The sequence below is a fragment of the Nicotiana tomentosiformis genome, chromosome 10 (genome assembly GCF_000390325.3).
Source record: "Nicotiana tomentosiformis chromosome 10, ASM39032v3, whole genome shotgun sequence".
Lineage (NCBI taxonomy): Eukaryota > Viridiplantae > Streptophyta > Magnoliopsida > Solanales > Solanaceae > Nicotiana > Nicotiana tomentosiformis.
Window position 1 is genome coordinate 67,866,782 of NC_090821.1, and position 24,445 is coordinate 67,891,226.

At 39.3% G+C, this 24,445-nt stretch overlaps 2 protein-coding genes across 2 annotated transcripts; both read left to right on the forward strand.

Moving 5' to 3' along the window:
- The first annotated feature begins 1,483 nt into the window (after window positions 1-1,483).
- LOC138900345 (uncharacterized) lies at window positions 1,484-13,232 on the forward strand. The gene is made up of 7 exons (XM_070187074.1): window positions 1,484-3,053; window positions 3,749-3,867; window positions 3,958-5,088; window positions 6,576-6,662; window positions 10,989-11,141; window positions 12,186-12,371; window positions 13,125-13,232. The coding sequence occupies exons 1-7, from the start codon at window positions 1,484-1,486 to the stop codon at window positions 13,230-13,232; spliced, it is 3,354 nt and encodes a 1,117-aa protein (XP_070043175.1).
- Window positions 13,233-13,394: 162 nt separating this feature from the next.
- On the forward strand, window positions 13,395-13,927 carry LOC138900346 (uncharacterized). The gene is made up of 2 exons (XM_070187075.1): window positions 13,395-13,746; window positions 13,869-13,927. Exons 1-2 carry the CDS (start codon window positions 13,395-13,397, stop codon window positions 13,925-13,927), a joined length of 411 nt encoding a protein of 136 aa, XP_070043176.1.
- The last annotated feature ends 10,518 nt before the right edge of the window (window positions 13,928-24,445 follow it).

The following is a 24,445-nucleotide window of genomic DNA, read 5'->3' on the forward strand; positions in this document are numbered from 1 at the left end:
GCGTTTGCAAAGTCACTAAATACTAGCCACTATTTTGTTGCAACACGGAAAGTCCCAACATAATATACTGGAGATTGGAGCGCATGTGTATGAACTTCTCGTATATTATGCTAGAACTCTAGCACATGGAAAGTTCCAATATAATATACTAGAGATTCAAGCACTTATGTATTAACTTTCAACATATTATGTTGGAATTTCAGCACATTATGAAATTCCAGCATGTTATGTTGGAAGTTCACATGTAAAAAAATTCGAACTCCAGTATATATTATGCTGGAATATTTTTCGAATTTTAAACAATATTTTTGTTCAAATTTATCTTTACATGAAAAATAACTAAATTTCGATTACTTTTGAAACTGTGGCTATTTTTCAATTACCATTTGTAAATCTAGTTATTTTTCAATTTCATCCATTTTTACAGTATTCCGTTTGTGCATGAGTACTTGCCATGATTTTCAAAACTCTAATAATATAATCCCACACGTTATAGAACCTTTAATGTAAGCTTAAATTCTTTAGGATGATTCTGTTAGCGATAGAGAATCTGATTTGGACCTAGCCACAATATCAAGTGAAGGCCCAACATAGTGTAGTTAGTTGTAGCCCAATATAGTTAGCTGTAAAGCAGATATGTAATTGTATTTTTATTTTTTCAAATTATTATTTTATTTCCGAAAAATATAAAAGGGGAGACTTTGTACATTTCACAAAAGGGATCAAATAATAGAATATATGTTTCTTGAATTTTCTCTCTCATGCTCTCTTTTTTTTCTTTCGAATCACGATTTCCATTCTAGAAATCATTCATTTTGCTTGCATATCACTCAATTTGACATGGTATCAGAGCAAATCCTGGATATCTACATTGTCTTTTCCACAATCATGGTGATTTTTTTTCCGATGGTCGTTTCATTTCATCTTTCGGCGGTCTCCAGTGATCGGCGTTTTCGTTCATTCTCTGTTCAAAGCTGAATTTTGAGCTTGTTTATGATTTTGTGCACTCAAAATCGTGATTTTGTGGCGGCAATTTTCTGAATACAGCACTGGTTCATCGGAATTGGAGCTAGGGTTTTCTCATCTTCGCATCACGGTGATACTTCTCTTTCTCTCAAAATTTCCTATTTTTGAGTACTATATCAGTGTAGTTTTGCATCTTTGTTACTTGCTGTTGTTGGATTTACCTTCACATTGCTACTCGTAGTATTAGTGTGTGATTGCGTGAAGTAACTATGAATGGTTCATCGTCTTCTTCCTCGACTATTGCCATAGATCCCTCTCATCCGCTTTACCTACATCCCTCTGACACCCATGGGTTATGCTAGTCTTCACTCCTTTTTCTGGGACGGGATATGGGGAGTGGAAGGAGGTAATGCTCATTTCTATTTCAGCGAAGAACAAAATACAACTCATTGATGGAACCCTAACTAAACCTACTACAAATTTAGTAACTTTCCACCACTGGGAGAGATGTAACAATATGGTTAGGGCTTGGATAATGAATGCACTTTCAAAGGACATTGCTACAACCGTACTCTACTATAAAAGTGCTAAGGATGCCTGGACCAATCTAGAAGAGAGATTTGGTGAGTTAAATATTTCTCTTTATTACAACATTCAGAGAGTTATTGCTTCCACCACCCAAGGTTCATCTGACATAGCTAGTTATTTCAGTAGATTCAAAGGTACGTGGGATGAACTCAATACTCTGTCCCTTAGTAAACCCTGCACTTGTGGTGCTGTTCATGAACTCACTAAGGCTCAACAACTCATTCAGTTTTTGTCTGGTCTGAATGACACTTATGCAAATGTGCGAATCAATATCCTCATGATGACTCCTGTACCTTCCGTGGGGAAGGTTTACTCTATGTTGATTAGAGATAAGAAACAGAGGGAGATTCAGTCTAGCCCCTTCATTTTTTCTGTTGATTCATCCTCCTTCTTAGTCAATACCATTAATCCTGGTTTAAGTCAACCCACAAACAACAGAAGTTATACTCAGAAGGACAATTTTGAGCAAAAGAAGTCATTATTGTCATGCAAGTACTGTAAAAAGGGTGGACATACAGTAGACAAGTGTTATCGACTTCATGGATTCCCAACTGATTTCAAGTTTACCAAGAACAAGAAGTCAACTACTTTTGTTCAAATGGAGTCTTCTTCTAAGAATCCAGATCATGATCCTCACCAATATGTTCATCTTCCACATGGGTTCACCAAGGAACAATATGCTCACCTCCTGTCTCTATTTCAACAAGCTCAGCTATCAACTCCATCCCAAAATGTTCCCATCCATGCCTCTTCCAACTTTGCAGGTTGGTTAAACAGTCCTTATGGTAAATCTCATGGTTTTCTTGTATGCAGTGCATCTCATATAGGATATAATCCTTGGATATTGGACTCAGGAGCCACTAATCACATGACCCCTCACATACATTTACTACACAATATACAACCTTCGCCAATTTCATCCTTTGTAACTCTATCTAATGGATATAAGGTTAAGGTGACTTCAACTGGTTCCCTTTCCTTATTCCCTGATCTCATATTGTCAAATGTCTTGTTAGTTCCAACTTTTCAGTATAATTTGATTTCTATTCATCATCTTCTTTCTCAACTCTGTTGTTCTTCTCTTCTTACCAAAGTTTCATGTACTATACATGGACTATACATTTTCAATATGCCATCACATGCTGTTGCTTCTACTGTTAATAGTGGTTCCTTTAAGTCTCCTTTTAATTCTTCTTTTATTTCTGATTTTCCTGCTAGTACTGATATGTTTCCAAGTGTTTGCACTTCTTCTTCAATTAATAAAACTGATATTTTGTGGCATCAAATATTGGGCCATATACCTTTTGCTAAGATGTTATGCATTCCTCATATATCAACCAACTCTTCTTCAAGATTGTTATTTATTTGCCCAATTTGTCCAATGGCTAGACACAAAGATTGCCCTTTCCTGGTAGTGTTAGACACTCCACAAAACCTTTCCACTTGGTCCACATTGATCTTTGGGGACCCTACCATATATTTGCCTACAATGGTTTCAAGTATTTCTTGACTATTGTAGATGAATTTAGTAGGGTTACCTGGACTCACTTACTTTCTTGTAAAATCAATGCTATTTCTGTTATTAAAGCATTTTTAACCATGGTTTTCACTGATTTTAACACTTCTGTCCAGATTCTAAGAACCGATAATGTATTTGAATTGGGGTCCAGCAATTCTTATGCATAATACCTTTCTTCTCTTGAAATTTCTCATCAAACCACCTGTACCCACACCCCGCAACAAAATGGAGTTGTCGAAAGAAAATACAAGCATTTATTGGAAACTGCCAGGACTCTTCTTTTTCAGTCCAAGCTTCCTACTAAATACTAGGGCGAATGTATCTTAATAGCCACATACTTAGTCAATCGATTTCCTTCAATTATTCTTTCAAATAAATCTCACTTTGAAGTGTTATATGGAGAGCCTCCTAGTTATGCTCATCTAAGATCTTTTGGGTATCTGGCCTATGCTACTGTCCCAAAACCCTATAGAGACAAATTTCAGTCAAGAGTCATTCCCTGTATATTATTGGGTTATGCTCTTGGGAAGAAAAGGGTCAAATTACTTCATTTACACAATAAATCAATCTTCTTTTCTAGAGATTTTTCCATTGTTGAACATATTTTTCATTCCACTTCTTTCCCGTCTACTTTCTTTCCTGTTTCTTCTTTTATTCCTTCCGACTCTGTTCTAGATCTATCCTCTTCTCCTTCTGTTCCTTCTCCTATTTCTGTCCCTTCCTCCTCTACTTCAATTTCTACCACTATAAAGTCCATTAGGACTTCACATCCCCCTCCCTATCTTCAAGATTATGTTTGTAACTCTGTCCCCCTTTCTTTTCCCTCTAACTCCAAGGATCTACTCCCTGAATCTTGCATATATTAGCCTCAACATTACTAGCAGGCTGTTTCTAATCCTGCATGGCAAGAACCTATGTTAAAAGAATTTCAAGTTTTGGATGCGAATCACACTTGCGACATTGTTCCTCTTTCAGCTGGGAAGAAAATTATCCCTTGCAAGTGGGTTTATAAGGTCAAACAGAAATCTGATGGTAGTATTGAACGGTACAAGGACCGACTTGTCATTCGCGGTGACACTCAAAAAGATGGGATTGACTACAATAAGGCCTTCTCCCCTGTCGTCAAATTCACTACTATTAAGTGCCTGCTTGCCCTTGTTGCCAAGCACACCTGGACCGTTCTACAATTAGACGTCAACAATGCTTTCCTCCATGGTGATTTGTCCGAGGAGGTGTATATGAAGATTTCACTTGGCCTACCAATCTCTTGTCATTCTAATTCTAGTTCTCAATTAGTATGCAAGCTGAAAAAGTCTTTATATGGGCTCAAGCAAGCCTCCCGACAATGGCTTACAAAGCTATCCACTACCCTTTTATCCAGAGGTTTCAAATCCAGTATGAATGATTACTCACTCTTTATTAAATCGTCAACCCATTCCACTGTCATCCTTGCAGTGTATGTGGATGATATCTTATTAGTTGGGGATGATATCTCCGAAATGGAGTCTCTCAAGTCCTTTCTTGATAATCAGTTTAAGATAAAGGATCTTGGTGAGGTGCATTACTTTTTGGGGCTAGAGGTTTCCACGCAGCCTCAAGGGTTTCTTATAAACCAACATAAATTCACCAAAGAGTTGATTGCTGAATTTCATTGCTCCTCTGCTTCTCCTGTTGTGGCTTCACTGGAATTGAATACCAAACTCACATCTGATTTGGGTAATTTATTACCAGATCCTTCACCTTATAGAAGGTCGGTGGGGAAGCTCAATTTCTTGCAACATACAAGACCTGATATATCTTTCTCCATTCAACACTTGAGTCAATTTCTTCATGCTCCGAGGTCTGCTCACATGAAAGCTGCCCTTCATGTTCTGAGGTATCTAGTTGCTGATCCTGCCAAGGGTTTACTTCTCAATAGTTCGTCCGATTTCTCCTTAAAGGTCTTCTCTGATTCTGACTGGACAGCATGCCCTTCTTCTCGCAAGTCTGTCACTGGTTTTTTATCTCTTTGGGAGGTAGTCCATTTTGTTGGAAGTCTAAGAAATAACAAATAGTCTCTTTATCCTCCGCCGAAGCAGAGTATAGGGCTTTGCGCATTACTGTTGCTGAGGTCACTTGGCTGGTGCGCTTGCTTGATGATCTAGGATTACTCATATCTTCACTTGTGCATGTATATTGTGACAATCAAGCATCTTTGAGCATTGTCATGCATGAGAGAACCAAACACATAGAACTTGATTGCCACTTTATTTGTGAAAAACTGGTTGTTGGTCTAATCTATCTTCACTACATTCCTACATCTTTACAACTGGCTGATCTTTTCACAAAGCCCTTACCTCGTATTTAACATCTTTTTCTCCTTCGCAAGCTGGGAGTTCACTCACCCACCAGCTTGGGGGAGGGGGGTGTGAGCGATAGAGAATCTGATTTGGACCCGGCCACAATATCAAGTGAAGGCCCACCATAGTGTAGTTAGTTGTAGCCTAATGTAGTTAGTTGTAAATCAGATATGTAATTGTATTTTTATTTTTCCATATTATTGTTTTATTTCTGGAAAATATAAAAGGGGAGACTTTGTACATTTCATAAAAGGGATCAAATAATAGAATATCTGTTTTTAGAATTTTCTCTCTCATGCTCTCTTTTCTCTCTTTCGAATCATGATTTCCATTCTAGAAATCGTTCATTTTGCTTGTAGATCACTCAATTTGACAAAAAAAACTTATTTTGGTCAGCCAAACGTGGAGTCAGCTATTCAAATTGTTGCACGTTTAATCAACTTTAATAGATATTATGTTAATACTTCTTCTGTTTAAAAAAGAATGAACCTATTACTATTTAGATTTTAGGGAGTCAAACAAGAAAGATTGAAGATTTTCATTGGCCATATTTTTGCAAATAATTTTAAATATTCTGAATTGTTAAATATTTTGACTTATAGTATCTTTTATATAGTTTTTAAATATATAAATTTTATTTCAAAAAATTTAAAGAACCTAGTTCAAATTCACTTTTAAAATTAGTCATCTTTGACCCTGGTAATTCGAAAAAGTTCAAATGAGTGAGTGTTGAATTATTGTGCACCAAAAGACATAAGCAAAACTAGAAGAATATTAAAAGAAGACTATAAAGTTGGCTTGGTCATTACGAATCCACAAAAAACTCATTAGTCAAAACTGGGTAGGAGGCTTCCATTTAAAAGAATAAAAAAATGTATGCCTTATATTCAACTAATTAAGCTAATTAAGTTGGCTTGTTCACCAAGATGTACCAAATTATAAAATGTGAAGCTCTTCCACTTATTTTTTCCTCAACCTAGCAATAACAATTATAACTAGAAAGAAAAAAAAATATTTTAAGTCTCACTAGATATATTCTGATTCTGCTTATTACTATAAGAAAAAGAGAAAGAATGATGAAGGATAAGGAGAAAATTAATAAGTTGTATGCTGCCTTAAGATCATTTGTATTGTGCTTTTACGTTAAAGATGGTAAAAAAAAGGTGAAATATTCAAATGCAGAAACACCTGATTATTTGGGAGCAGAGGCAATGGTTGCTGCAGCCAAGCACTTCTCTTCTTCACCCAAGGTCCGATTAATTTAGCTAGTTAATCGTTATGAGTTTAAGTTATATATACCATCAGTGGAAGAAATTCTTGCAACAACTGTTGGTGTCCCACAACGGTTGAGTGGGAGGCCATTTGTCTCCTTATTTGTTTCCTTCGTTTGTCACATTTCGAGCTAGATTTTGGGATTAAGTTAGACCCAAGATCAATTTCTATCATGGTATCATAGCAAGATCCGCCCAATTCTTATTTCACCCCATACTGGCCCCCATGTTATATTGCTCACACTCCAGATGTTCAGCCCTGGGTATGCGGGGTTTGTTGGTGTCCCACATCGGTTGGATGGGAGGCCATTTGTCTCCTTATATGACTTTGGACATTCCTCACCTCTCGAGCTATAGCCTTTGGGGTTGAATTTGTCCCATAGTCTATTTCTTCATCAGTAACATATAAAATATTAGATTTGTAATCTTGAAAATATTTTAAGGAGGCTTACCAGCAAATATGCTTTGGTTGGCTTGAGTATCATTGTTTCTTATAACATTGACAATGTATATAATTTAAACTCATTCGTTAGCTGATATGCCTCATAATTAAGTCGTGATAAGGAGTTGAAGTGAAAAGAGAACTACATTATATGTTTTGATCCACCATCTTTTGCTAATATAAGAAATGTTGAAAATTAAGAGTATAAATTTTACTTACAACCCAGACTTTATCAAGTTCCAATTTTATTTTTGCTGATAGTGTAAGTTATATGAGTTTGAAAATCCAAATGTGGGATTGACGTATTAAAATAGTTACATGTTTACATCTGGAGGCCGGTTAGTTTCTTAAACTTTGAGAAGATGTTATGTTGTCACTTGTTGTATTTATTAAAAAGAGAAGAAATTGATCTGCCGAAGTAATACTCCTTTCGGTCCCAAATATGATTCGTTTTATCATACTGAATTTATTTTCAAATATTTGATATGTAAGGAAAATAATAAATTATTTATTACTTTTCTCTCAAACATAACCTTACTATCCCAAGTAGTCGAATATTGATTAACTAAGACGTTTAAGGAGAGATAAATAATAGTTTAAATAAAATTATTTCTATGATTAAAACTATTAAATATCGTTTTAAGAAATGCATGCATTTATAGAAGAGCGCTAATATTGACTAGAAGTAGTACTAAAGGTCAAGGTTTGAGTTTTTAGAATAAAATAATCCTGGTAAGGAGCGTTATACATCTTATGCGATGCGAATCTCGATTAGTCGGGACCAATTTGTGATGACCCGATATGTCATTTATTGTTTTAACCCTAAATTCTGTATTTCGAAACCTCGAATAGCTTCGTTTAGTCTTCCTCGAATTGTGTGCGCAGTCCGTGTCTTTTTCCGGAAGGGTTTTACATGAAAAATTGATTAAAATGTGAAATCGTGCTTTAAAACTCATTTGAGTTGACTTCGGTCAACGTTTTGAGCAAACTGACCCGGATCAGTGTTTTAATGGTCCCGATGGGTCCGTATCGTGATTTGAGACTTGGGCGTATGCCCGGAATCGAATTCGGAAGTCTCTAGCTCGAATTATTGCCATTTGTTGAAAACTAGAAGTTTAAAGGTTTAATGAAATTTCAAGTTTGACCAAAGTTTGACTTTGTTGCTACCGGGTCCAGATTTTAGTTTCGGAGCTTGGTATAAGTTCATTACTGTATTTATGATTTGTCTGCAAAATTTAGTGCAAAACGAAGTTGATTTGACGTGATTCGGACGTCCGGTTGTAAAATTGCACGTTCTTGAGTTTTATTGAAAATTTTATTCGTTTTGGTGTTCGATTCGTAGTTCTAGGTGTTATTTTGGTGTTTTGATCACGCGAGTGAGTTCATATGATGTTTTTGGACTTGTGTGCATGTTTGGTTTGGAGCCCCGAGGTCTCAGGTGAGTTTCAGATAGGCTTCAGAGTGGTTTTGGACTTAGAAAAATAGGTGGTGTAATCTGGTTCTGGTGCAGCCTCTGATCTCGCAATAGAGAGGTCAATGTTCGCATTTGCGAACGTTCATATCCTTTGTCAGGTTCGTATTTGCGAAGGGGTACTGGGGGAGAGGGGTTCGCATTTGCGATCAAATGGTCGCAATTGCATAAGTCCAGAGTTCGCGATTGCGAACAAATTATCGCCTTTGCGAAGAAGCATGTCTCGCATTTGCAGGGTTCGTAATTGCGAACCCCAGGTCTCAATTGCGACATTTGAGCCTAGTCAAAAACTGAGAAAAACAGGATTTTAGCTCATTATTTCAAATTCTCAACCCTAAAAACCCAAGAGGCGATTTTCCCAAGAGACTTTCTTCCTAAATTCTTTGGTAAACAAATTCAATCTATTTCTTTTCAATTACCCATTAAATTTCATAAATTTTCAATATCTAATCTAGGATTTTCATGGTAGAAAATGGGGATTTAGGTTGAATTAGGAATTTTTGTAAATTTAGAATTTAGATCTCGAATCGAGGTTGAATTTCGAAACTAATCACATAACCGGGCTCGGGGGTGAATGGGTAATTGGTGTTTGGTCTTAATTTCAGGTTTTGACCAAGCGAGCCTAGGGTTGACTTTTATTGACTTTTTCAATCATGAACTAAATTGAACCTCTTTCATTCGTGAGTAGTTTCTAAAGCTTATTTTGAATCGTTTGGTCAATAATTTGGTATATTTGGTTGGTTTGGAAGCTTGTTCGAAAGGCAAGGCCTTGGTTGAACTTTGAGTTGATTGCGGCGTGAGGTAAGTGTTGGGTTTAACCTTGATTGGAGGGAATTAGGAACCCTAGAACTATGTGCTATGTGAAATTCATGTGTTGATATGCGAGGTGATGAGTGTATATACGCCGCCAAAATACTTGTTTCCCTGCTTTTCCGTATTTTATTTATTATTTCATTCCACGTCTTAACTGTTACATGCTTTAAATGCTTCCCATGCCTTTATGTGCAACTTGTCATTTATTATTCTCGTGTTAAAAATATTAGATTCTCCAATGCTTTCGTAATTTACTGCTACTTGCCTCAATTGACTCACTTGTACCCTTTAGTTGTCATTTATTGGACTTGTCTTACTGCTTAGTATTAATCACAGTGAATTCTTAATTTGAGACGAGATTTCCTTTCTGGTTCTGCTTCATATCCGCTAATCGTAGAGAATTCTTGTAATTCGAGTTGTTAAATTGATTGCACTTATTGATTTATTCATACTGTACGGTGGGATCGGGTTGTGCGCTGCAACATGTGAAATAAGGGTTGATTGATATGGCAAAATAAAGGTGAATTTATTTTGATACAGTGGGATCGAGTTGCGCGCCGCAACATCTGAAATAGGGTGGATTGATATGGTGAAATAAGGGTGAATTATGATATTGATTCTAATTATATGGCGGGATCGGGTTGTGTGCCGCAATATATATTTACGTATTATTATTGATATTTATATGGTTGAATAAGGGAGAATTGTGTTGTACGATGGGAACTGATTGCGCGCTGCAACTCTTTATGTGATTTACATTCCTTGTTGTATTGTGTTGGCTTCAGTACTTTCATACGAGACTCAAAGGATTGGTATTCTTGGTATTTACTGGTTTTCCTTGAGGATTAAGTTATTTCCATGAGTTAACTGCCTTATTTCGTTTTTCGTATTTTTCTTTCCTGCCAAAATTTTATACTTCGTACAGGTTATTGTAAGTGACTCGTCTTAGCCTCGTCACTACTTCGTCGAGTTTAGGCTCGACACTTACAGAGTACATGGGGTCGGTTATACTAATACTATACTCTGCATTTCTTGTGTATATTTTGGAGTTAGTCCCAGCCGCGGTACGTAAATTTCTCGGGTAGGCTATTGAGTGGAGACTTGAGGTACAACTACTCGACGTTCGCAGTCCCTAAAGTCCCTTTCTTCTATATCTTATCTCTTTCCAGTTCACTTCAATGGTGCACTTTCCGAGGACCCGTAGGATTATCTAGACCACTGCGATGAGTTGCTGCGGAACATGGGTACAATTGTGACCAATGGGGTCGATTTTTCTGTGTTTTAGATAACGGGCTCCGCCATGAGGTGGTGGAGAGAGTTTATGTTGACTAGACCAACTGGGTAGCCTGCGCTTACTTGGGATCGGTTCTCACATCTATTTTTAGAGAAGTTCATCCTCGTCACCCTGAGAGAGGAGTATCGCAGGCAGTTTGAGTATCTTCAGCAGGGGAGTATGACTGTCACTTAGTACAAGACTCGTATTGTAGTCCTAGCTCGTTATGCCATTATCTTGCTTCCTACTGAGAGGGAGAGAGTGATGAGATTTATTTATAGACTCACTTACACTATCTAGCTACAGGTGGCCAATGATACCGAGAGTGATATTTCCTTCCAAACGGCTACAAGTATTGCTAGACGGATCGAGATGGTTCGTGCTCAGGAGAGGAGGAAGGTGTCTGATAAGAGGCCTCTTCATTCTGGTGGTTCAGTGGTGCCTCATAAAGAGGCAGGGGTACTTGTGTTAAAGTCCATCCTCCCAGGCCATTTCAGTTAGTGCTTCAGGTATCTCACAGTGCTTCAGGGAGTCGTGGTCCTTATGTGCCTTATTCTGGGCAGCCAGCCTATAGTGCGCCATCATCTCCTATAGATGTGCCTCCGATTCATAGTTATCACCGTGGTTTTCCAGCCCGTTCGGGTCAATTTCAATTTCAGCAGCCACGATACCAAGATAGATATTTTTAGTGTGGTGGTATTAGGCACATCAGGAGGTCTTGTCCGAGATAATTGGGTGGCATGCCACAACAGAGTTCTCGTGCCATGATTTCAGAACCGGTTGCTCCACCGTCCGCTGCAAGGGTCAAGCAGACAGAGGTGGGGGTCAGTCTGCTAAAGGTGGAGGTCAGACCATTAGAGGTGGATCCCAACCCAATTTTATGCTTTTCTAGCTAGGCCTGAGGCCGAGTCATCTGACACCATTATCACAAGTATTGTTCCCGTTTGCCATAGAGATTCCTCCGTTCTATTTGATCTGGGATCTACTTATTCCTATGTTTCATCCTACTTTGCTTCATATTTGGTCGCGCCTCGCGATTCTTTGAGTGCTCCTATGTATGTGTCCACGCATGTGGGAGATTCTATTATTGTAGATCGTGTCTATCGCTCGTATGTGGTTACTATTGGGAGTCTTGAGACTAGCGTAGATCTCCTACTTCTTGATAAGGTAGATTTTGATGTCATCTTGGGTATGGATTGGTTGTTACCTTATCTTTCTATATTGGATTATCAAGCCAAGACGGTGACTTTAGCCATGCCAAGGTTGCCTCGATTAGAGTGAAAGGGGACTCCTAGCTATTCTACCAGCAGGGTTGGCTCGACGTATGGTCGAGAAGGGGTGTCTAGCTTATTTGGCTTATATTTGCGATTCTAGTGCGAAGGTTTCTTCATGGATTCAGTACAAGTTATTCGTTAGTTTTCAGAGGTATTTTCTGCATATCTGTTGGGGATGCCGCCTGACAGAGATATTGACTTCTGTATTGATTTGGTTTCGGGCACTCAGTCCATTTCTATTCCGCCATATCATATGGCCTTGCCAGAGTTGAAGGAATTGAAAGAGCAGTTGCAAGATTTGCTTGATAAGGGCTTTATTAGACCTAGTGTCTCTCTCTGGGGAGCGCCCGTATTGTTAGTGAAGAAGAAAGTTGGATCAATGAGGATGTGTATAGATTATCAGCAGTTGAACAAGGTTACTATCAAGAACAAGTATTCGTCACCAAGGATTTATGACTTTCTTGATCAGCTTCAGGGTGCCAAATGTTTTCGAAGATTGATTTGAGGTCTAGCTACCATCAGTTGAGGAATAGGGCAACCGATGTCCCTAAGACGGCTTTTCGGACTCGGTATGGGTATTATGAGTTCCTAGGGATGTCATTTGGGTTGACAAATGGCCAGCAACATATTTGGATTTGATGAACCGGGTGTTCAAGCCCTATTTGGATTCTTTTGTGATTATATTCATTGATGATATCTTGATCTACTCCCGCAGTCGAGAGGAGCATGAGCAACATCTTCGTATTGTACATAAGACTATGAGAGATGGTTAGTTATACGCCAAGTTTTCAAAGTGTGAGTTTTGGTTAGACTCGGTAGCCTTTTGGGGGCACGTTGTATCGACAAAGGGAATAAAGGTAGATCCTAACAAGATTGAGGCAGTTTAGAACTGGCCTAGACCTGCTTTAGGTACAGAGATCCGGAGTTTTTTGGGTTTGGCGGATTATTACCGCCGGTTCGTGGAGGGGTTTTCATCCATAGCAGTCCATTGACCAGATTGACCTAGTAGGGTGCCCCATTCAGATGGTCGGATGAGTGTGAGTCGAGATTTCAGAAGCTCAAGACTGCTTTGACTACGACGCCAGTGTTGGTGTTGCCCACCGATTCAGGATCCTACAAGCTGTATTGTGATGCATCTCATATTGGGTTTGGTACGGTATTGATGCAGGATGGCAGGGTGATTGCATATGCGTTGCATCAATTAAAGGTTCATGAGAAGAATTACCGTGTTCATGACTTAGAGTTGGAAGCAATTGTTTATGCGTTGAAGATTTAGAGGCACTATCTTTACTGCGTGCCGTGCGAGGTATTCACGGATCATCGGAGTCTACAACATTTTTTCGAGCAAAAGGATCTCAACTTGAGGTAGAGGAGGTGGTTGGAACTGTTGAAAGACTATGATATCACCATTTTGTATCATTCTGGGAAGGTCAATGTGATGGCCAAAGCCTTGAGTAGAAAGGTTGTGAGTATGGGTAACCTTGCATATATTCCAATTATTGAGAGGCCGCTTGTATCAGATGTTCAAGCTTTGGCCTATCAGTTCCTGAGGTTAGATGTTTCAGAGCTTAGTCGTGTTCTATCTTGCACAGTCTCTCGGTATTCCTTGTATGAGTGCACCAGGGAGCATCGATACGATAATCCCCACATGCTTGTCCTTAAGGACACGATGCGACACGGTGGTGCCAAGCAAGTTACTGTTAGAGATGATGGAGTTTTGAGGATGTATGGTCGTATTTTTGTGCCCAATGTGGATGGGCTTCGCGAGTTAAGTTTTGAGGAGGCCCACAGTTCTCGATATTCTATTCATCCGGGGGACGCTAAGATGTATCAGGACTTGCGGCATCATTATTGGTGGAGAAAGATGAAGAAAGATATAGTTGCATATGCATCTCGGTGTCTAAATTGTCAGGAAGTAAAGTACAAGCATCAGAGGCATGGTGGTTGGCTTCAAAAGTTAAATCTTTCTGAGTGGAAGTGGGAGCGTATCTAGGGGTGGGCGTTCGGTCGGTTCTGTTCGGTTTTAAGAAATTCGGTTCAGTTATTTGGTTTTCGGTTTTGTAAAAGTAGTAACCGAAACCGAACTGAAATAAGTTCGGTTCAGTTCAATTTTCTAATTTCGGTTCAATTTATTTCGCTTCTATTTTCGGTTTGAACATTATCATATTGGGCTCTCTATGTAATAATTGGACTGACGAACATTATCATATTGGGCTCTCTAGCTAGCAGAGTTGATTCCAGAAAAACTGACCTGAAACTGGATATATATGGAGTTAATTGCAGTAGTTTATTTTTGAAGTTCATGCATGCCATCTGGTTTTGTAAACATAGGATTTATTTTTAAAAAAATAAACAAGAAAAGACTCGTATCGAGTGGAATTGAAAGGATTCCAGAAAATGCTGCTATGGAGAAATGTATAACAGGTGAAGCCCATGAGACCCGAGAAGTAGTATTTGCATGCATGTTCAAGAAACAGAATACACTTATACAAGAAATTTGGAAATAACAAAATTAATAATAAAAAGTTCAGCATATAGGGGGTGATTGAATAACCATGAGGAACGAGAGAAGATAGAATATGAAGCATTATCTTTTCCTCTCTTTTTTTCCCTTCAAATCATTTATTATGACATAAAGGTTATTGCATATGAAACATGAAGTTCCTCTTGGATGGGGATGAAGATGATGACAACCAGACAAGTTTTCAATTATTTGTCTCATTTCTTTTTAACTGTTCTTCAACCTTGGGAAGACATCTGGTTTAGATTATAAAATGCGTTTCCATGAAGACTTAACTGTCTTAATTATAGAAAAGAATGAAAAAATGCAGTCACTAAATTCGGTTTAGATTATAAAATGTGTTTGCTAATATTTTGGTTTTTCGGTTAACCGAACCAAATAAATTAATAACCGAAAATCAAACCGAAAAACTAAAATTTTGAAATTTTATAATTTTAAACCGAAACCGACCGAAAAAACTGAATAACAGAAATCGGAATAAAAATATTTTCGGTTCGGTCAGTTTTTTTAGTTCAGACCGAAATATGCCCACCCCTAAGCATATCACTGTGGATTTTATTGTTGAACTCCCACATACTTAGAGAAAGTTTGATGCGGTATGGGTCATTCTGGACAGGTTGACCAAGTCGGCACATTTCATTCCAGTGAAAATTACCTGTTCTTCTGAGCGGTTAGCTGGGATCTACATCCGTGAGATCGTCCGTCTTCACGGTGCGCCCGTGTCTATCATATCTGATCAAGGTACGCAGTTCACCTCGCATTTATGGAGGGCAGTATAACATGAGTTAGGCACGCAGGTTGAGTTGATCATAACATTTCATCCTAGACGGACAGAGAGTCCGAACGCACTATTCAGATATTGGAGGATATGCTTCGCACTTGTGTTATGGATTTTGGGGGTTCTTGGGATCAGTTCTTACCTCTTGCGGAGTTTGCCTATAACAACAACTACCAGTCGAACATTCAAATGGCTCCCTATGAGGCATTATATGGGAGGCAGTGTTGTTCTCCAGTTAGATGGTTCGAGCCGGGGCAGGTTCGGTTATTGGGTATAGATTTGGTTCAGAATGCCTTGGCAGAATCGACTTAGCATAGCTGAGTCTAGGAAGAAGAGTTATACCGATCATAGAGTTTGTGATGTTGTATTCATGGTTGGAGAGAGGGTATTGCTCCGGGGTTCACTCATGAAGGGTGTGATAAAGTTCAGAAAGAAGAGCAGGTTGAGCCCTAAGTATATCGGACCCTTTATGATTCTTGAGAGGGTGGGTGAGGTGGCCTACATGCTCGCATTTCCACCTAGTTTATCATCGTCCATTCGGTGTTCCATGTGTCCATGCTCCGAAAGTATCACTATGATCCATCCCATGTGTTAGATTTAAGCTCAGTCCAATTGGAAAAGGATTTGACATATGAGGAGGAGCCGGTGGCTATTCTAGCCCGACAGGTCCGATAGTTGAGGTATAAGAGTTATCCCTCAATTTGAGTGTAGTAGAGAGGTCAGCCGATCGAGGCAGCCACTTGGGAGTCCGAGTCGGACATGCAAAGTAGATATCCACACCTTTTCACCAGTCCAGGTACCTTTCTATATCCGTTCGAGGACGGACGTTTATTTTTAGAGGTGGAGAATATGATGAACCGATAGGTCATTTATAGTTTTAACCCTAAATTACATGTTTCAAGACCTTGATTAGCACTGTTTAGCTTTCCTCGATTTGCGTGCGCAATATGTGTCTTTTTGCAGACGGGGTTTATGTGAAAAGTCGATAAAAATGTGAAATAATAATTTAAAACTCAATTTAGTTGACTTCGATCAACGTTTTGAGCAAATGGACGTGGATCAGTATTTTGACGGTCTCGATGTGTCAGTATCGTAGTTTGGGACTTGGGTGTATGCTCGGAATCGAATTCGAAAGTCCCAAGCTCGAATTATCGCCATTTGTTGAAAACTAGATGTTTAACGGTTTAAAGAAATTTCATGTTTTACCGAAGTTTGACTTTGTCGCAGTAACGACCCGACCGGTCATTTTGAGCATTTGTACTTCGCTTGGAAGTTTGAGGGCATGAGTAACTATGTATGATGTATCATGACTTGTGTGAATCATCGGTTTTAGTTTTTAGGTTATTCAGAATCGATTTGGAAGAATAAATTTCATGATTGAAGCTTTAAGTTGGAAGAGTTGACCAAGTTTGACTTTCATGAATTTGACCCCGGAATGGAGTTTTGATTCGTTTGGTACGGATCGTAATTTCGGACTTGGACGTATGCCCGGATTTGCATTTGGATATTTCTAGAAGGTTTCGGCACTAATTCGTAAAGTTAAAAATTTAAAGGTTCTGAAAGATCATAAGTTTGACCGAGAGTTGACTTTGAGTATATCAGATTCAGATTGTTGTTCCAGAAATTGGAATAACTTCGTTATGTCATTTGGGACTTGTGTGCAAAATTTTAGTTCATTCCGGATTGATTTGACATGGTTCGACATGAGATTTGGAAGTTGAAATTTTTTTAAGTTCCATAGGTTTGATTTGAGGTGCGATTCGTCGGTTAGATGTTGTTATGTGTGATTTGAGGCCTCGAGTAGGTCCATGTTATGTTATAGAACTTGTTGGTATATTCGTACGGGGTCCCGAGTGGCTCACATAAGTTTCGGACGAGGTTCAGATCATTTTGGAAATTTTGGCTAAGGCTGGTTTGGTAGAGGTTCTGGTGTGACCGCACTTGTGGAGCTATGTGCGCAGATGTGGAGCCACAAAAGCGGCAGTGTCATCGCAGGAGCGAAAGAAGACTGGGCTCGAGTCTTCGCAGGAGCAAAATTTGAGTCGCATCTGCGACTTCGCAAAAGCGGGGAAAATGGGCACATAAGCGAGAGTTAGCACGGGTGTGTGAAGTTAGTTCGCACCTGGGATTGCGCAGGAGCGGAGCCTATTGTAACAGGTGCGAAGAGACCTGGACAGATCCTTTAAGTTCGAAGGTTCAATATTTTTACTCATTTTGAGTTGGGGAGCTCGGATTTGAGCGATTTTGGAGGCAAATTTCATCACAAAGATTGGGGTAAATGTTCTATACTCGATTTTGATTATATCTTGTGAATATATCTTCGTTTTTGGTAATTGGATTATGAATTTTAAAGAGGAAATTTTGGGGGTTTTGTCTAAAGTTTCATAGAGTGATTTTGGTTTTAGTTTTGAACATCGACTCGGAATCGGATTTGAATGAAACTAGTATGGTTGGACTCGTGATTGAATGAATTATTGGATTTTATAAGTTTCGTCGGGTTCCGAGGCGCGGACTCGAGTTTGACTTTTGGTCGATTGTGGGCCTTTGATTAATGTTTCACCCTTTATCATTTGGAATTATTCATTAGGCATTAATTGATGTTCTTGAGTTGCTTTTGGCTAGTTTCGAGCCGTTCGGAGGTCGGTATGTGCAAGATGGCATATTTGGAGCATCGTTTGGCTTGCTCGGTATTGGATTTGGCTTTTTCTAGGCAAGTAACACTTCTAAACTTGGTGCTGAGGGTATGAACCCCTGAATATACATGACATGTATTTGATGTTGAGGTGACACACATGCTAGGTGACGGGCGTGCACCATGTGAATTGTGACCCGGCTATTTCTGTGGTCTTGTGTAGTTACCTAATCTTATTTGTAGCTATGGAGTCTCAACGTGCTAGAGTAATTGAGCTGTGATCCATATTAGAAACCATGTCTAGGCTATATGCTTATCCTGTTGGGATCCACTGAGGTCATTTCTGCTGTCGAGTTATTTGTTTACATTGCAATTACATACTCAGTCATACGCATTCCTTTGCATATCATATCTCAGTATCTGTTATCATTTATTGATACATCACATCATCATTTTGGGCTGATTTTGCATGACATTGTGAGCCCGAGAGACTGGAGAGATTGACGACTGAGTGAGACCGAGGACCTAATTGTAAGGATATTGATACTATAGCACATGAGTTGTCTGTCGGATCCAGATATTGATACTATAGCAGGTGAGTTGTCCGTGCAGCACATGAGTTGTCCGTGTAGATCGAGATATTGATACTATAGCACGTGAGTTGTCCGTACAGATCATGCTTTATTGATTCATGCCATGATTTGTCTTATTATAGCACTTGGGATGGATCGTCCCCTCCGGAGTCTGCACATCCACAGTGGGAGCAGTTACTAGCAATTATTATGTTTGGGCTGGATTTGCCTTGGGCTGGATCTGCCCTGTACAGTACTGAGTGGCTCAATGTGTCGAGTGTTTGAATGTGATGAGTGAAAAGTGTGAGACAGTGAGATTGAGTACTTCGAGAATGTGAGTACATGAGTTCATCATTGGGATGCATTGCATTTGACATGCGTACTTGAGATACATACATAGAGATGCATTTCCTTCTACTACCCGATTTTGGTGACATTCATGATTTCATCTGCATATAAACATGTAGGCATAAAGATGTATGTTTCTCATGCTATCTAAAAATAAAACATCTTATTTATTATTGAAAGGTTATTGGGAAAAATCATAATTTTCAAACTTACTCATATGTTTTTTGGTGTTTTCGGCGAAAGATTTGGGATTTATTGTTATACTTGAAAAGCATGCCTATTTTCCGTAACTGTGAATGAGTTGAGCATCTTAACTTGTGAGTTATTTTCCTGTACCACTTTTATTATATTGTTATAAACTGTGGTTGGTTATTGTAGTTGGACTCTGACCCTTGTCCCAAATCGTCACTACTTTCAACCTAAGGTTAGGTTTGTTACTTATTGAGTACATAGGGTCAGTTGTACTCATGCTACACTTTTGCACCTAGCGTGCAGATTTTGCATGTTAACATTGTTGTATATGGCGGGAGCTGAATTTGAAGATGTACCTGCATTACATTTATGGCTATCATTTGTCCTTGGTAGCATTAGATTCGAATTATGTTCATTTATATTTCAGACAGATGTTGTAATTATTTCAATTCAGTTTTGTAAAAATTTAAATCTTAGAAGCTCATGATTTGTACTACCAATCCTTGGAAAAATCTTTGTTTTAAAGTAGTTGTAATTTCATTTCTTCTCTTAATAAATCTCATTAAATTGGATAGTTGTTAATTGGCTTACCTAATTGGTTGGGTTAGGTTCCATCATGACTAGTTGACTTTTGGGTCGTGATAGTTGCTACCGAATCCGGTTTTTACTTTCGGATCTTGGTATAAGTTCATTACTGTATTTTTGACTTGGTTGCAAAATTTCGTGCAAAACAGAGTTCATTTGACGTGATTCAGACGTCTGGTTGTAAAATTGAAAGTTCTTGAGTTTCAATGAAAATTTTATTTGTTTTGGTGTCCGATTCGTAGTTCTAGGTGTTATTTTGGTATTTTGATCACGCAAACTAATTTGTATGATATTTTTGGACTTGTGTGCATGTTTGGTTTGGAGCCCCGAAGGCTCTTGTGAGTTTCATATAGGCTTTGAAGTGGTTTTGGACATAGGAAAACAACTGATGTAATCTGGTTCTGGTGCAGCCTCTGATATTGCAATTGCGAGGTCAATGTTCGCATTCGCGAACGTTCATGTCTTATGTCAGGTTCGCATTTGCAAACAAGTAGTTCGCATTTGCGAAGGGGTACTGAGGGAGAGTGGTTCGCATTTGCGATCAAACAGTCGCAATTGCGGAAGTCCAGAGTTCGCATTTGCGAACAAATCAACACACGTGTGATGATAGCAGAGATGAGGTTTATTCGCATTTTCTAAGCAAGTCGCATTTTCGGGGTTTGCAATTGCGAACCCGAGGTCACAATTGCGACATTTGCGCCTGGTCAAAAGTTGAGAAAAATCAAATTTTAGCTCATTCTTTCAAATTCTCAACCCTAAAAACCCAAGAGGCGATTTTCCCAAGAGACTTTCTTCTTAAATTCTTTGGTAGGCAGCTTCAATCTATTTCTTTTTAATTACCCATTATATTTCACAAGTTTTCAACATCTAATCTAGGATTGTCATGGTAAAAATTGAGGATTTGGGTAGAATTAGGGATTTTTGTAAAATTAGAATTTACAACTCGAATTGAGGTCGAATTTTAACACTAATTACATAACCGGGCCCGGGGTGAATGGATAATCGGGTTTTGGTCCGAATTTCGGGTTTTGACCAAGGAGGCCCAACCTGACGTTGACTTTTGTTGACTTTTTCAATCATGAACTAAATTGAACCTCTTTCATTCGTGAGTAGTTTCTAAAGCTTATTTTGAATCGTTTGGTCAATAATTTGTTAGATTTGGTTTGTTTGGAAGCTTTTTCGAAAGGCAAGGTCGTGGTTGAAATTTGAGTTAATTGCGGGGTGAGGTAAGTGTTGGGTTTAACCTTGATTGAAGAAAATTAGGAATTCTTGAACTATGTGCTATGTGAAATTCATGTGTTGCGGCGTATATGCGAGGTGACAAGCGTATATACGCCACCAAAATACTTGTTACTCTGCTTTTCCGTATTTCATTAATTATTTCAATCCATGTCTTAATTGTTACATGCTTTAAATGCTTCCCATGCCTTTATGTGCTACTTGTCATTTATTATTCTTGTGTTAAAAATGTTAGATTTTCTCATGCTTCCATGATTTACTGCTACTTGCCTTAATTGACTTACTTGTACCATTTAGTTGTCATTTATTGGACTTGTCTTACTACTTAGTATTAATCATAGTGAATTCTTAATTTGAGAGGAAATTTCCTTTCTGGTACTACTTCATATCCGCTAATCGTAGTGAATTCTTGTAATTCGAGTTGTTAAATTGATTTCACTTATTGATTTATTCATATTGTACGGTGGTATCGGGTTGCGCGCCGTAGCAGGTTTAATAAAGGTGGATTGATATGGCAAAATAAGGGTGAATTTATATTGATACTGTGGGATCGAGTTGTGCGCCACAACAAGTAAAATAAAGGTGAATTATGATATTGATTATGATTACATAGTGGGATCGGGTTGCGCGCCGCAACATATATCTACTTCTTCTTATTATTATTATTATTATTATTATTATTATTATTATTATTATTGATATTTATATGGTGGGAAAAGGGAGAATTGTGTTGTACGATAAGATCTGGTTGCGCACCGCAACAGTTTATGTGATTTACATTCCTTGTTGAATTGTATTGGCTTCGGTACTTTTATTAGAGACTCTAAGGATTGGTATTTCTGGTATTTACTGGTTTTTCTTGAGGATTGAGTTATTTCCATGAGTTAACTGCCTTATTTCATTTTTCGTATTTTCCTTTCTTGTAAATCTTTTATACTACGTACATGTGTTTGTAAGTAATCTGCCTTAGCTTCGTCACTACTTCGTCGAGGTTAGGCTCAACACTTACAGATTACATGGGATCAGTTGTACTCATACTATACTCTGCACTTCTTGTGCAGATTTTGGAGTCGGTCCCAGCGACGGTCATTAGATTGTTTGGGTCGGTTATTAAGTGGAGACTTGAGGTATAGTTGCTCGGCATTCGCATCCCCTAATTCGTGCACCTACGACACCAGATTCAAGGATGTATTTATATATTGCAGTTGTATTGGTTTTTCGCACTTTATTTCGGTTCCATCTCATTTGTTCTAGTAATTAGAATTATTTAAATTTGATTTGTTTAAAAATCACTTAGAATTAATCTAGCGTTAGCTTGCCTAACAAGTGAAATGTTAGGCGCCATCATGGTCCCGAAGGTGGGAATTCCAGGTCGTGACAAGTTTGTATAAGAGCATTAGGTTACCCTAGTCTCACGAGTCACGAGCAAGGTTAGTAGAGTCTGTAGGATCGGTACGGAGATGTCTGTACTTATCTTCCAGAGACTATGAAGTTTAGGAACAATTTCACTTCTATTCTTATCTGTCGTGTTGTTTTATTCTATCATAGGTGATTGAACTCTTATATTCTTGTTCTCTCGTAGATGGAGAGAACACGTACTGCATCTACAACTAGACAGCAGCCGGAGCCCCTAGTGGCAGCTCATACTAGGGGTAAAGGTAGAGGCCGAGGTCGCACCAATGGCCGAGGAAGAGGCAGAACTCAGCCTAGAGCTCGGGCAGTAGCACCAACAATGGGGCCTCACGTAGATTTTTATGAGGAGGTTCCAGCTCAGACTGTACCTATTGGACCAGCTCAGGTCCCGGAGGGGTTCATTGCAACTTCAGTGCTTCAGAACGCTCTAGTCCGTTTGGTAGGCCTTATGGAGAGTGTGGCCCAGTCCGGTACATTCTCGGTGACACCAGCTGTCTCTCAGACTGGGGGAAGAGCAAAAACTCCCACTACTCACACCGCGGAGTAGGTGGCTCCCTAGCATCAGACTCCAACAGCCTCACTAGTTGGGGTAGTTCAGCCGGTTGTTGCGGCACATACCGGTGATAGGGATGCCTTTTCTTCTAAGGCTTTATTGAGATTGGACAAGTTTACTAAACACTTTCCAGTTCACTTCAGTGGTGCACCTTCTGAGGACCTACATGATTATCTAAACCGCTGCCATGAGGTACAACGAAACATGGGTATAGTTGAGACCAATAGGGTCGATTTTGCTATATTTCAGATGACGGGCTCTGCCACGAGGTGGTAGAGAGATTTTATGTTGACCAAACGAGTTGGGTCGCCTGCGCTTACTTGGGATCTTTATGTTCCTTATTCTGGGCAACCAACTTATAGTGCCTTATTCTGGGCAACCAACTTATAGTGCACCTTCAGCTCTTATTAGTGTCCCTCCGATTTAGAGTTATCACCGTGGTTATCCGGCCCGTTTGGGTCAGTTTCAGCAGCCACAATAGTAGGATGAAAGTTTTGAGTGTGGTGGTATTGGGCATATTAGGAGGTCCTGTCCGAGATTATTGGGCGGCATGCCACAATAGAGTTCTCGTGCCATGTTTCTGGCACTGGTTTCTCCACCGCCCGCTCAGCCAGCCAGGGGCATGGGTCAGGCAGCCAGAGGTGGGGGTTAGACCGCTATAGGTAGAGGTCAAGCCGTTAGAGGTGGAACCCAACCCCGATTTTATGCTTTTCTAGCTAGGTCTGAGGCCGAGTCATCTGACACCGTTATCACAGGCATTGTTCCCATTTGCAATAGAGATGCCTCTGTTCTGTTTGATCGTGGATCTACTTATTCCTATGTTTCATCCAATTTTTCTTCATATATGGTCGCGCTTCGCGATTCTTTGAGTGCTCATATGTATGTGTCCACGCATGTGTGAGATTCTATTATTGTAGATTATGTCTATCGCTCGTGTATGGTTACTATTGGGAGTCTTAAGACTAGCGTAGATCTCTTACTTCTTGATAAAGTAGATTTTGATGTCATATTGGGTATGGATTGGCTTTCACCTTATCTTGCTATATTGGATTGTCACGCCAAGAAGGTGACCTTAGCCATGCCGGGGTTGCCTCGATTAGAGTAGAGGGGGACTCCTGGCTATTCTACCAACATGGTTATCTCTTATGTGAAGGCTCGACGTATGGTCGAGAAGGGATGTCTAGCTTATTTGGCTTAAATTCGCGATTCTAGTGCGAAGGTTTCTTCCATAGATTCAGTACCAGTTATTCGTTAGTTTCCATAGGTATTTCCTGTAGATCTACCGGGGATGCCACCCGATAGAGCTATTGACTTCTGTATTGATTTGGCTCTGGGCACTCAGCCCATTTCTATTATGCCATATCGTATGGGCCCGCCAGAGTTGAAGGAATTGAAGGAGCACCTGCAAGATTTGCTTGATAAGGGCTTCATTAGACCTAGTGTCTCGCCCTGGGGAGCGCCAGTGTTGTTCGTGAAGAAGAAAGATGGATCGATGATGATGTGTATAGATTATTGTCAGTTGAACAAGGTCACTATCAAGAACAAATATCAGTTGTTGAGGATTGATGACTTATCTGATTAGCTTCAGGTTGCCAAAGTGTTTTTGAAGATTGATTTGAGGTCTGGCTACCATCAGTTGAGGATTAGGGTAGCCGA

Coding starts and splice junctions, on each gene's coding strand:
- LOC138900346 (XM_070187075.1), top strand. CDS start 13,395: ATGGCCAAAGCCTTGAGTAGAAAGGTTGTGAGTATGGGTAACCTTGCA. Junction 13,747..13,868: donor AAGTTTTGAGGAGGCCCACA/GTTCTCGATATT, acceptor CTAAATTGTCAG/GAAGTAAAGTACAAGCATCA.
- LOC138900345 (XM_070187074.1), top strand. CDS start 1,484: ATGGTTAGGGCTTGGATAATGAATGCACTTTCAAAGGACATTGCTACA. Junction 3,054..3,748: donor TTTGCCTACAATGGTTTCAA/GTATTTCTTGAC, acceptor ACTCTGTTCTAG/ATCTATCCTCTTCTCCTTCT. Junction 11,142..12,185: donor TGCCTCATAAAGAGGCAGGG/GTACTTGTGTTA, acceptor TCGGGCACTCAG/TCCATTTCTATTCCGCCATA.